Genomic DNA, 14,103 nt, shown 5'->3' with positions numbered 1-14,103 from the left:
TCTCCCGCCTCCGTCTCTAACTTTCAAACAACTATGTGATACATTAGTAACTGGATGAACGGTGGTAATCACTTGAAGCTGAATCCAGATAAAAATGAATTGATCCTAATTGGATGGCATCAAACCCTAGGAACTACAACTTCAGGCCGCCAGAGTTCGGGAACCCAACCCCCCCCCCACCCCCCCCCCCTTCCGTCTAGATCTAATAAAAGTCTCGACATCACTATTTACAGCAACCTGTCGATGAAATCCCAGATTGGGGCAGTGTTTTCTACATGCTTCTTTCAGCTCCGGAGGATCAGGAAGATTAGCAGATTTCTTACCACCAATGCCCTGACGCAAGTAGTACTGGCCGTAGCCATTTCTCATATTGACTATGCCAATACTCTACTTTGGTATACCAGCATATCAATTCAAAAGACTGCAACTGGTGCAAAATCAGGCCGCTAGATCAATTTATCACTAGCCGAGAAGGGACCATGTCACCTCGATTATGAAAAAGTTACACTGGCTCCCGGTTGCTGAACGCAGTGCATTCAAGTTGGAATTCATCATATTTAAAGCGCTCTATGGCAAATGTCCAGTGTTTGTTTCTTCTCAGGTACAGAGATACTCCCCTAGTCGGAATCTTGGGGCTTCCCATGTCAGCCTCTTAGTTACTCCTTCTTTCAAACGTAAGAAACTGGTGGTCTAAGATTTGCGGTCCTGGCCACAAAATTCTGGAATTCTCTTCCTCCAGACATTAGATCAATGACTTTGTATCCTCAATTCAGGAAGCCCTTAAAGACCTGGCTTTTTTGCCAGGCGTACGAATGAACCACTTAGCGGCAGCACTCCCTGAACCTTAGCGCCATGAAACCGTATGGTGTACGTGCGCTCAATAAATACCTTTAACATAACATACCATAGCTGATAAAATTTCAGTTGGGGTGACACCTGTTTCCATGGGGGACAGTCTTTCTTCAACACTGTACAAATGTATTGTAGGAGATATCTCTCTTGTGTCTCTGAGTGGAGACCCGGCTTTCTGGACAAGTTCAATAAATCTAAAAAACATCTATGATATCTTGCTTGTCCTTGAGTATCGTGCCAGTGTCTCTGTGGTCCCCTTGCTTTACTAAGTGCTCTGTAGGGTCGCTGAGAAGAATCAAGCTTGTGTTGGGCTTCTGGGACTTGTAGCCCAGTTTCTAGTTCTTGTTTATTTTCTGCTCCCATACATTCAAAGTGTTCTGTGTGATATATCAGTTCTCCACAGACTACGGCCTTTGCCGTGTCCTAGGTTGTGCTCCACCTATCATGCTTGGCATTGTTTTTGTGGAAATAATATGTAAGCACTTCCTTTAGTCGCTCCTGGGCGACCTGGTCCTGTAGAGCTAACTCTTTCACCACCCGCAGGGGTGGGCTGGTGGTTGATGCCCTTGAAGATCTAGTGTCATGCATACCAATGCATCGTCTGCCAGAATTTTTGGGGCGATATCTTTGGTGTTAATTGATGATTGTAGTGTTGTAGAGATTAGAAAAATAGTCTATTCTCTTGTATGATCAGTGGATGTGTGAGTAAAAGTGTTGTTCTTTTCTCCCTGATGTTGGTGGCACCAGATGTCAAGCGGGTCAAGGTCCACTATTCTCTGGAGAAGAGATGCTGGGGGTTTAAGACAGTTTTGGCGTAGTGGTAATGGTCCTAGGTTGTACCTAATATGGAGTTGAAGTCTCCACTAAAATTACATGTTCCTGGGAAATACGGGCTAATTTTCCCATAAAGTCAGTGTAGAACTGTTCCTTCCCCTCATTCGATGCATAGATGGAGATGAGGGTGACTGGTATTGTGCTAATTTCCCTTCCAATCCTTTCTACCGCTCGGCTTTGTCTCGATTTTGGGACATACGTTTAGATTGTATGCCTCATCTCAAGAGGAGTGCTACCCCTCTTGTTTTGATCGAATGCATGGCATGGAATTGACATCCCTAGCTTATGTAATTTCTGGATCCAGTCAATCCCAAAGTGGGATTAAGGCATGCTTTGTGATGGACGGGTGGAAATGGTTGCTAGGGCCTATGATGTCCAGTCCATATTGGTGAACCAAAGTAGGACCCGATCAGAGCTTTGTCTGTGGTGGTATGCAGAATATAGAACAAAGCATAACGATAACATTGAACAGACCTATGCCAAAACAGAGGCATTAAGCAGTTAACAAATAGGGACGGTAAGATCAAAAAGCCTCCTAGTATGGTGGTAACCATTCTCCATGTTATGTTGGGTGGGGCTAGCTCTAGGAGTTGTTGCAGCGCTCCCATCTCTGGAATCTATGACCCTTGAGAACCAGTGTGTGGGGATGTGGTGTAGAGTTTCAGGCCATTTGTGGGAGGTTGACCCTTCGGGTTCTAACAATTTTAGGCAGAACGTTTGTTGTAAAGTTGTTCAATTGTCTTATCATGTTGCTGGATGCTCTTCTCTGTCTTGCTCTGGTGTTTCATGCGCGTGTGTTCTTTGCGTGTTTGGTTTGATTTTGGGGTGTGCCAGCCCCGTCTCAAGACCAGTGTGGGAGGGGGCGGGAGGTCTGGTGCAGATTGTTCTGCTGTTTCATCGATGAGGTCTAGGATTTCTTTCACATCTCGTATTTCAGTCACTGCATGGGTCTTGTTTATGTATGTTCTTGGTGAAGACAAGTTGTAATGTCTTTGAAATTCCTACAGAGCCCCAATGTGTGGATGGAAACATCATGGAGTAGTAGGGAGTGTATCAACTTTAAATGTTAATAAGTCTAGTTTGTGTGCTGCCGTCTTGATGGCGTCTTTTACCTGAAAAATTAACCCTGGTGAGCATACCCGGGGCTAGTTTCCATTGTTATTGTAGGGCTGAGTAGATTTAGTGCATGCAATCCAGCTGTAGGGACGCAAAGGTGGTGTCCGGAATGTTCTGTTGGAAGGACAGTTGGACATAGGACTCCAGTTCTTTGCTGACTCTCTGAGATACCTCTAATTCAAATGTTATTCCTGCAAGATCGATTTTCAAGGTTGTCCATTTGTCAGTGAGTTATTTTTGTCATAATTCAGTAGTAGCCAGTTGTTGTGACATCCAATCTTGTTCAGAGGAAGTGGTGGTTTAATTTGAGCATGTGCTTGTTCGTTGGTGGTGGTGATCCACATCAGCTTGCTAAGATCTTGTTTTCAAGATGTCATCTCTTTACAAAATTCTCGTAATAGGATCTTGATGTCTCCAGTAGTGATTATCCGTTAATTCAGTCGGTTCCATTGAGGTCTGTGGAAGTCTCTTGGGTGAATAGTCCATCACCCAGTGTAATTTTAGCATCTCTTTGATGGTTGTCAGCTTTGGCAGTTTGGGTTTAGAGGCTGCCATATGTGTGGGTTTTCTCCCAATTAGTACGGGCTTCAGGCGCTGGCTGTATAGTGGTGTGAGGCAGTTAGGTCGTTCAGCACTAGGGGCCATTCTCTGGTCCCTCGGAAAGAGGGGGCAGTGCAGTACAGATGCGCAGAGTGTCGGAGCTCATCACAATGCCTGTTGTTTTGGGACCATTAGCAAGTGTGTGAGGGGAGAGGTGCCTCCCCTTTGTGAGGACCCTGTCTTTCCTGAGGTCAACCGGTGTGACTCTTTCCCAGGTCTTGTTAAATCTGTGTTCAGGCCTTTCTCCTTCTCCAGGATGTCTTTATGTAGGATGTTGTGGCCACTGGCTCGATGGGGTTTCATGTAGAGGAGGCTTGTTGTGTTTAGGGCCCTTGTCTGGTCTCCAAGAAGTTGGGGATGATTTAGGGGCTGAGTAGGGTCCCCTCAAGTGGTCGCCTCAGCTACTATAGGTCGGAGCTTGCAATGCCAATACTGTCCTTGAGGGGCTAATCCTGGTGCCCGTCGTTTTGGAATGGTGGCCCCAAGTTTTTATACTTGGCGCTGCTCCGTGTTCCGCCTTTCGGGATAGCCCTCTGCTCACATCACCGCCCGAACGTCTCTCTCTGCTTGATTTTTTTTGTGTCCCCCCAGGTATGCTTCTTCAGACTGTACATTGCGCGTAGTGCAGTACACTCTGCGGACTCACTTGATGTCATTAGAATCGTAGACATCATCCCATCTGCAGGCCTTTGCTTTTCCGATCATCAGGGCTCCTTTATGCTAATTGCAATGGCGCTGGCCATCTTGGGGAGGAGCAGTCGGAGAATATGGTCTCCTCCGATCGGCGTTTCTCTATCCGGCATGGATCGCTGATGCAAATGTTGGTCTCCTTGCACATGCAGTGGGGCTTCAGCAAGCTAGAGGTGTCATCCTGGGACTCCCACTATGGGGAAACCTTCTAAACTCTGTTGTTGTTGTGATCACTCCATTGGAGCATAGGAGAGATACGTCTTGACAAGTCTTCATCCTGGCCCCCCACCTACCCATAACTCAACAATTGGCCAATAAATGCAGAATCAGCATGTAAAACTCAACTCAATCTTCAGCATTTAGGCCTTCATGACAACATCTAAAAATCCACAACTTCAGTTCAAATTCTCGCTAACCTAGGGACCAACCTGGATACAAAAAGACAAGTGTATCCTTGATTTTGATTTGATGTAAAAATTTTAGAGAGCAGCAATCACCCAAGGGCAACAAGGCACTATAGATCAGTGTCCGGAAGAGGTCCACTAGTACACCAGTTTCAGAATGAACATTACATAGAGAATAGCCATGTCTTAAGAGCCTTCCTATCCTTCAGATAACAAGTACATTTTCTTCACTGTAGGATCCTCCTTGATAATCCTAAAGATTGTCCCACCCTTGCTCTGGATCACAGAACTCTACTTTACAGTCTATACGAAAATGTGTATATCTAGCAAAATACATGGCAATCAAATTTCACTCTAAGTGCTACTAATAGAAAACATTGCAGTCTCTTTAGGGACAATTTACCAAATTTCCACAGTTTATCCACTCTTTTTTTAACAAAAAGGAATACAAATCTGTTGCTGATAGCCTAAAACCACTTTGAGCCTTAAACCCTCTCAGAAAAAGATATAGGAATGAAGGGAAATGCAACCAGATTAAAAAGAAAGACTACTGATATAAGAAGCAAGCAACTTCTCTATCCCATCATGTTCTGTACTGCTAGGTGCCGGACAGCTCAATTTCTTTTTTCCGGCTCATAGTAAGTGGATCTCAGAGCCCTTCTAGAGTTATTCAACCCTGATTTCTTTGAGAAAAATATTTTCAAATCTTCGTCCACAGGTTGTTTTTGGTTAAGATTGCTATCATTATTTGTCAAGTGCCCTGGCTGTGGAAGACAAAAAGCTGTCAATGACCCAGAAGCCCTTTGTGTGTCCGTCTTTCAAGCTCTCACACCGCGACGGAATGCTCATTTTGGCAAATGATGTTCAGGAGGGCTCATAAGGATTAGGAAAGAATTTGTCTAAGTGGAAGGATGGAGGAAGACATATAGAGGCAAAAGAGCACAGAAGCACAGTAGAGCCAAGGGCAGTCTGAGAAGCCGGTTACGTAAAGTGAAACAAAGCTTCCAAACCCTAGCTCTCTACCAGAGAAGGATCGAAGCAAAGAAGAAAGCTCAGGAAACGCCACCAGTCCAGAAAAGGGACACTGAAACTTCAATGGCAAGCGTCTCAAATTTGAGAATGAGCATTCCACCGACATGGATATCGTTAAAGAACAATTTGACATCTATCGCTAAATTGAAGCACTCCTGCAGAATGCTGTTGGGAACGCTGTCAATGTTGAGGCATGGCTCCTTTCTTCCTTCGACATTGAGAATTTCCTCATTAATCCAAAATCTACCACAGTAAGAAGGATTTATTCTCCATCAGTGTCACCAGCTGGATCACCATTGTGTGACCCTCCAATGGTTATTGCATCCCCTCCGAATGACTAAGTGCAGACACTTCTAAAGCCTCTGATTGTGCCTGAGGCCCTCAGGATGGCTCTACATTGCCAGCTAGTAAGTGGTTTCCTCGTCCGAGAAAACTTTCATCACCTTCTTACAACATGGAAAGGTATCTCATATCTCACCAATGTTTCCTTCATGGGTCCTAGCAGTTTCTGTTGGTACTACTTTACCTTAGCACCGACCATCTAGAGATCCGGTGGGACCTCCACCACAAAAGATAGAGGGAAAATAGGACACCTTCTACATCTCCTTAAGAAGAACAGAAATACATTTTTACTGGGCTACATTAACATTCTTATACCCCAGCATCCCCTTTGGGCTCTTCTTACAATTCACCCCAGTTATTAACATTTCAGCATTCCAGGAAGCCCTAATTGGTAGTGTTGCAAAGCTAAATATCTTAGTTGAGATTCAAAAAACATTGGTTTCAGTTATTTTGGGAACGCTACAGCAAAGTGCCTAATCTAGTACCTTCTACATCCAGTTGCATGTTTGCCAAATGCAGAAGAAATGCTTGTCACACTTAACTTCCAAGGTGGCAAAAAAAAAAGTATAGACATCCCGAGCAGGATCCAGCTTTACTAAGGGTTGACCACAGGCTATGCTTTAGGGCAGAGAAAACAAAAGGGCAGATACTTGTGCAGAAAATGTGTTGTGCTCTTGACCAACTTTGAAAATGACTAGTGCAACAGCCGTTTTAGGCCAGTTTGATAGATCCTTATGGAAATGTTTGCAGAAAACCTACCAAAAGATAAGAAAAAAGTTATTGGAAGATGTTAATAAAGACTTTCTACTATTGAGTCAGGTAATACAATGTTTTTCTAGAGGTCTTGAGTACGTCTCACCACCTTAAGAACAATAGGGTCTAAAAGATTTTAAACGTCCCTTTCTCGGGTCCAGCCTACACATGGAAAATCAGTTGGGCACTGTGAAAGCAGAATCAGGGATGCCGAAATCTGTAAGCCTAGAAGAAAGTAAGCGTTTTTTCAAATCTCAGTGTTGGCATAGAGAGGTGGTAAGCCATACCAGCCCTAAAGGGTCTATTCCCCTTTTTAGGTCGAGCCTAGACAGTGCTTGTGCTGTCTGGAAAATCTGTTGTATGTACTTTATGGGATCTGGAGATCAGCCCTAGGACTTCTCTGCTTCCACCTTTGCTTAGGGACTTTTTTTTCTGATCAACTGCCTCTATTTAACTGTCTTAGTAGAAAACGACCAGTAGAGATCAGTAAAACACCAGAATTGCTTTCTGCTTGTTCAACTGCCTCTATGTAACTTTCTTAATAGAAAACGACCAGCAGAGGTCAGTAAAATACCAGAATCACTTTAGTATTCCCTAGATTCCAGACCATAGAAACTTGTATTCAACGAGCACCCGTAGACAATTAATATTTGTTTCAAATCTTGACCAACAAAGGGGCTGATTATATATCAAAAACAGAGCTTTGGTCAATACAATTTCCCGCTGATAGACAGTATTTCTCTCCATGTGTTCCCATACCTGGCGTGTTCCGCAGTTTGGTGCTTACTTTCCCTCCATGTTAAAGAACAGTAGATGTTTGAGCACCCAGGCTAATGTGCTGCATAGCTAAACACATGTAAGGTCCCAAAGGCGAGACCGATTGCATTGCAAATGCTTGTTCATAACCTCACCAATAAAAGCAGCACCAGAAACGTACCTGTATTTTCAAAGGTTATCAAAGGAGGTAGTGGAGATACTGGGGCGCACAGGAACAACAAGGTGCTCGTATGATAGCCCTGAAGAGCAGCTAATGACTTCCCTGCTTCCTTTCCTTTGTGAGTCATCACAATTGGAGTAAATATTATAAATTGTGAGTGCTAGCCATTCCCAAAGGGGTCGCAAATTGCACTTGCCTCATGAATATTAATGGGGCATGCAATTTGAGACCCCATTGGGAATCTCAAACAGTGTCTGAGACACTGTTGTACATTCACTTTTGCGAGTCGCAAATTGCGAGTCGCTATTTGACGTAATTGGCGACTCGCAAATGTGAATGTTTGTACATCTTGCCCCTAGTTCTCCATTGAAACTCCAGGTAGCTTTTACTCAGGCACTTTTCTAAAAGTATAATAATATTAGTGATGATGATAATATCAATGGTAATAAAAGTAACAATAATAATGCTACTAATTATAGTTATAGAGTATGAGAGAAGCCAGGACTACATAGTAAACGGAGTCTTTGAGACAGACGACACCAGAGAAATTAAGTTATGTGCACAGGAGCAGTATGTAGTTAAGTAGTACAGAGAGGGTGAGGCGGATATAATTGAAGAACTTGTGTAAAAAGGAAGGACAACAATTTATGTAGAAGGTTCAAAATCTGGTTAAAGAGAAAGTGAACAGAAGAATTCTTGTGTAAATCAGAAAAATATTATATTAGCAGATTTAGGAGCGTTAAATATACTGAAAAGGATGGCAAGGTTATGGGTAGAGCGAGAAGGGTGAGATATATAGTGGGTGGGTGTAGAGTACGAGTAACCGAGTTAGAGTCAATGTTTTGATATATGTTAGGCCCTATCCTCTATAGAAAAAGTTACATAACTCACTGGGTTAAGGAAAATATAATGTATATGAAAAAAAGGTTTCTTGTGTATAAAAAAGTCAAATCTTTTTTTTCTTTTTTTTTTATCTTAGACTTGCTATCCAGATGGATGAGAACGAGGCACTCAAAATGACCTTGAAGAGCACACTTAAGTCAAAAGAAGAAGACCTTAAACTATACCATGATATGATGGCTCAAGTGAAAGAGATCTTTCTTCAAGCCCTGCGGCATCACAAGCAAGAAAAGGTCTAGTGATACAGAATCAAGCAGAACTATATCAAAATGGAGCAGAGGAGCCTGCAGAAAAAATGTCTCCCAATTTGCATGCAGAAATTCCATGAGAAATTCCAAGAGAAAACTCATGTGGAGTTATCTGCAGGTTTTACCACCCAGAATCAGTAAAATTACTTTTGTAGCTGTGGCAGTTAAAGTGGCTAAAGGCAGTCTCACTCCAAAGCAATTTACAAGACACAAGCCCTTTAAAGTGCAATATTATTTCCATTTCACCTCCTGCCTTAGGTTTGAGTCTCGGTCCTTTGTGTCAAATTGGACTCCACTGTCAGGGTAATTAGAGACTTATCCCAAATTTAAGTTCCAAATATTACCTGTGTGTACGAGACCGATACTCCGCTATAAGCTATTATTTTTATATAACTGTAGAGTACTGGATTCCAAAGAAAACTATGATGGATGTAGAGTGAGAAAAATAGCTAAAATGGTTTGTTAAGGTTTATATGGGCAAGCGTAGCATGTATCAATTTCTCAAACTACAGCTATATTTTGAGGAGGAATATTTTCTCAGAATGGTCAGTGTGTAGTTTCTGCACTTGTGGGAGAATTAAAGACAGGAGGCAAAGCAACAGCCTATGAATCCTTCGAGGCTCAAAGCAAAAGAAAGTCTGACCCTCAGAATCTCTTGGAACAAAAATGAAGGAAATCATTTTAATAGTTGTGTTTGAAGTAGTACTGCTTCAGAAATTCCCTTCTGTCCCTTCCCTACACCCCAAACATGAGCAGTGCCTTCAACATATTAGGCTTAGGCTAATTTAGAATATTTAATTTCCATCCTTCTTTCCGAATCTCTCCCCTACGGGTTTACACATTAGAAGGAATAGTCAGCTGGTGTATAGTACATTCCTTCTACAGATACAAGCTAAGCTTTGGAATTTGAAACTGTGTTGTATTTTTGCACCCCAGAATACAACTAAAGAAAGTTGAAGCTGTGAGCAGTCCTTTTTGATGTTCTCAGGATCACTGACAAACACCACCGCAAATAATTTTTGTGCGATTTTCGTAAATTTATAGGATGGTGCATAGTGCATGCTGTGCTGAGTCCATATTATGTTCTGAAAATTGCACTGTAATTTCTTAGCACTTTACTTTCAGCCTATCATCTCAGCTGTTCCTTCTTGCTTTTTTGGGTTTTGATTATATTCATATGTATCCTTGAATATGAATTTAGTGCATTTTGGGCAGATCTTTGTAGTGTTTACAGGGAGAACTACATTCAGCTTCTTGCCTGGAAGTGCTCAGTGAGGTTTACATGTAACTCTGCATTTCTACAATTCCTGCTCTTTATTTGGCTATTTTTAAAAGCCTTAAAATAGTGGCCACTCACTCGTCAGAAGAAGGGTAAAATGCTTAAGACTGAGAAGGGAGCAGCTTCCTTGAAACATCCAGTAGCTATATTAGCACTGATACCTCCCTCAAGCTGAGCTACTTTTCCCCCTTCTAGCAATGTATAATGACTAAAGTGGTACCACTTTTATTTTTTAATGGTATGGATCCTTGAATGTCTTTTCAAGTGGATGAGTCTGGTAATTTAAATGAGCATCCAGCAGTTGGACATGTTTACACTTGTAGGATATCTTTCCAGTTCTCTTGAGCTGATGAATGTATTTCTCAGGGTCTGCATGCTTGGGAAAGCCATCTGTGGAGTGTTTTGTACTGGGCTCGTAATTTAAAGTCAGTAATGAAGTGGTTAGTCAAGCCAACCTTGGGGAGTGGCCTGTTGCTTGTGGAGTGTGGTGTTAATGAAAAGATGGGTTTGACCACATCTGTCACAGAAGGATGTATTGGGTGAACCATGAAGCTCTTGTCCTATCCCATGACTCTGCACTAGAATGTGTGACAGCAAGTGATTGACTAAAGAGGCAACAGACAGACAGAAGTACAGTTCAGTTGCCTTGTCTTTAATGAAAGTAAATGATATCTATCAGAAGTTTGTTGGGTTATTTTATTACCTCTGTCGGTCTCTGGCTGATTGTAAAAGTCTGCAGCTTTTCGTCTTTGTCTTCTGCTATGTTAACCTAGTTTCTCTGGTTGTTTAAGTCTTCTGGTCATTGAGAGGTCAAAACCTTACGTTCAGAACTATGGCATCTCATGTACTTATAGGTATAACTGCTTACTGGGCTTTAGGATGTTATCCATTTTGAAAGCTTTCTTGTCTGTCATGGATGATGTTACAGATACAGAGACCATTTCTTTCCTCATGAACTCTGATTCAGATTTTTTTGTTTAAAGATCCTTTGTCACAGTCCTCTTCATAGTTCCTCATTTTAATCCCTATCTCCAAAGTATTGTCCTTGATTCCATGGTGAAGATACCGGGACAACTTCGGTTATATTTTTTCTGCGGAGAGACACTTACAATTCTTTTTGTTTCCCTTTCTGAAAGGGTTCGTACTTGGGTTTAACTAGCACTTTGTTAGTGTGTTGGCATCTCCTAACAAGTAGACCTTAATTCTGTTGTGTACTAATGTATATCAGGATTTTTCATTGCGATAGATTCAGCTTCCAACTGGAAACTTCCTTCCTAATCCATCTTGAGTTATTCTAGAGGTCTTCAAAATTAAGTACTTGCTATCAATCCCATACCCTCTACTTTCCTACCACTGTGTATCACAACAACTACTATTGCTTTGACCTCTGCAATTTCTAGTGTTCTTAAAGAGGCATTATATTACCACATCTAGTAACCAGTCTTCCTCTCTGTCTTCCAATAAGGACCTTAACCGAGCTCTCACAGGTACTTACTTTTCAGGGGTTTCTCCAGGTTTACACCACTCACTAGCTCTTCTATGCACAAAATAGTTTAATTTCTTCCTTGCTGTGTCTTTGGATAGCTGCCCATCAAGTGATCTGATGCAAATGAGATTTACTCAAGTCACCTCTGTAAAATCCTTAAAGTTGTTATCTGACCATGCTGTTGCCTTATTTGTTTTTCAAGTGTGCATTCCCAGATCAGTATGTGGAATGGTTTCAGTTCTGGCAGCTTAATATAGGGCTGTATAATGAAAAGCCATGCCCATCTCCTTTGCAATGCTCCTGATTCAACATATGTTAAACTGCTCTGGTTCTCCAGCGTTGGCTCTTTAATAGATTCACATTTGAATCATTCACCTTCGTCGAAGTGGGAAACCATCAGTAACTTTAAAATAGTAATAATGGGTAGTGACAGCTGTAAAGGCCAGAGGCAGTCCCCTCTTTGTTAGCCTATCCATCTTGTTCTAAAGGTCCCAAACATCAGCCAGCGAGGTGAGAGTGCTCCTTGGCTCACCCCCTCTCAGAGGACTTCATACCTCTGATTTATACCACAGGTCGTTTGGAGGGCAGTTCCAGAGCTTTGCTCTTTTTCAAATGCAGCGTAGGGAACTTTTAGCCTTTTTCTTAGGCTTTAGGTATACTCATTACCTTACTGTATCTGAGAAATGTCTTCAATGGAGAAATCCAAAAGAGTTTGTTTAAGGCTTGTGAATCCTGTGGCAAAATGAGGGTTTTCCCTGATGACCCTCAAATGAGATGCATATACTTCCTCTACCCAGATCTGCAGGACCTTTTCTGCCAAGACCATCAATGACCGTAAGGGGAGATTTGTTAGATGGATCCAAAAAGACTTAAGCCTCTGAACACCTCTCTTCAGGGGATGAATCGGAGGTCAGTTCCTCTAAATCTGAGACAAACCAGAAAAAACATAATAAAGCAGAATCCTCAAGGTTCAAAGCCAGGGCTACAAAGCTTTCCTCTGGAGGAGAAAAAAAAAATGGCAAAAAATAAAAATTTGAAAAAAATCACAATGTACATTTCCCCAGAAAAACTACGGAAAAAGCGGCATTCCCCAACCTCTGCCTCCACTGTCGTCACCACTGACTAAAAACCAGAAAGTAATTCCACCATTGACGTTGAGCCCATCAACAACGTCATCAATGACACCCGTCGTTGAAAACTCATCTACGACCTTAAAGGTGAGGAGGCAGCATGGGGAGAAACTATTGGATCCATCGACAATGGAGCCATCAACAGCTCGCCTGTGGACGTAGGAGTCGGCGATGAAACAAACATCAATGACAGTTCCGTCAACCGCTTCCTCTGAGACTTCGTTGACCACACACCCTTCGATGTCAACCCCTACACCTGCACCTTCTCAACAAGCGGCTAGTTCTAGGGTACCCGCACCATGCGCATCTGAAGAAAGCCTTAAATCGTACATCAACCGATCCAACAATTTTTGATGTGCCTCAGCCACTTTTCCAGATATACACATCAGATGATCTCCAATATACAGATGTAGAAGAGAGCAAAATACACCCAACCTACCCAGCGAGGTGAGATGAATAGGATGATTACATCCTACCAGATGAAAATCCGTCAACATCCATACCTGGTGATTCACCACCTGATGATATTGGCAGGTTCTACTCTTTGATCGAGACAGCGGCCTAGAGATTTAATTTACCTTTGTCAGTGAAAGAAACTGACAGTTTCCTGTGTTATATTAAAGCACTGGCAAAAAGATCAGTCAAAGCAATCCCATTAAAAGATCACATCTGGTGAGAAAGTATAAAACATATGCAAACTTCCCCTACTGTGACAGCTGTAGTATTGCAAATTGATAAAAAGATAAACGCTCCCGGTGAATTCACCACTATGCCTCCTGGGTCATCCTAAAGCAAATTCCATTGTCATGCAGGCAGCACCGCTGGCACCTTGTACAGCATCAACAGAAGAACGTAGAATGGACATGTTGGGGAAAAGATTCTCCTCTATGGTGACTATGTCAATAAGGGCTGCTAATGCCATGGTAATCATAGGCAGATATAACAGGCGAAGGTGGTTTGACATAACTGTATATTTAAATGTATATTTAATTGCTACCAGAGGATACAGAGGTTTTCAGACCTGCCACAACTAGCGCAACACTCACCCATTCTACAAGAGTTGGCAACAGACGTCTCTAGATTCTGGGGTTGGATGCTATACCCCAATCCAAAATCGATCAAATTAGCAGCCTGATTCTTGAGCACCATGAATTTGGATAACTAGTAATCCTTGAAGACTGCAAGGACATTATTCCACATCCAATTCTAAATGGAAAATATCACTAATAGATTTCATCCTTTTCAATTCAAGCACATCAGATACATCCTTATCTTCTAGACCTGGCAAAATAAGGTCTGAAGCATGTCTCAGTCAGAGTTCACCTGACTGCGATATTACATTTTAAACAAATACCGAATCAGCCATCTATAAAGTCTCATAGAGTGGCCAAGAAGTTTCTAAAAATTCTATTCAGAGTGTTCCCATAATCTAGAACACCTCCAGTGACCTGGGAATTGAATACAGTAATAATGCAGTTAATTTCAGTTCTATTCAAGTCT

At 42.1% G+C, this 14,103-nt stretch overlaps 1 protein-coding gene across 1 annotated transcript in view; it reads left to right on the top strand.

The window, feature by feature from the left end:
• CCDC13 (coiled-coil domain containing 13) overlaps positions 1-11,326 on the top strand; it is a 244,721-nt gene extending 233,395 nt beyond the window's left edge. Inside the window, exon 16 of the mRNA XM_085628796.1 lies at positions 8,540-11,326. Coding sequence (XP_085484922.1) covers positions 8,540-8,699 — 160 coding nt within the window. The 3' untranslated portion in view covers positions 8,700-11,326. The remainder of the gene's footprint in view (positions 1-8,539) is intronic.
• The last annotated feature ends 2,777 nt before the right edge of the window (positions 11,327-14,103 follow it).

The sequence above is a fragment of the Triturus cristatus genome, chromosome 10 (genome assembly GCF_964204655.1).
Source record: "Triturus cristatus chromosome 10, aTriCri1.1, whole genome shotgun sequence".
Lineage (NCBI taxonomy): Eukaryota > Metazoa > Chordata > Amphibia > Caudata > Salamandridae > Triturus > Triturus cristatus.
The sequence above is the reverse complement of the archived record's forward strand: the minus strand, read 5'-3'. Positions and strand labels throughout refer to the sequence as shown.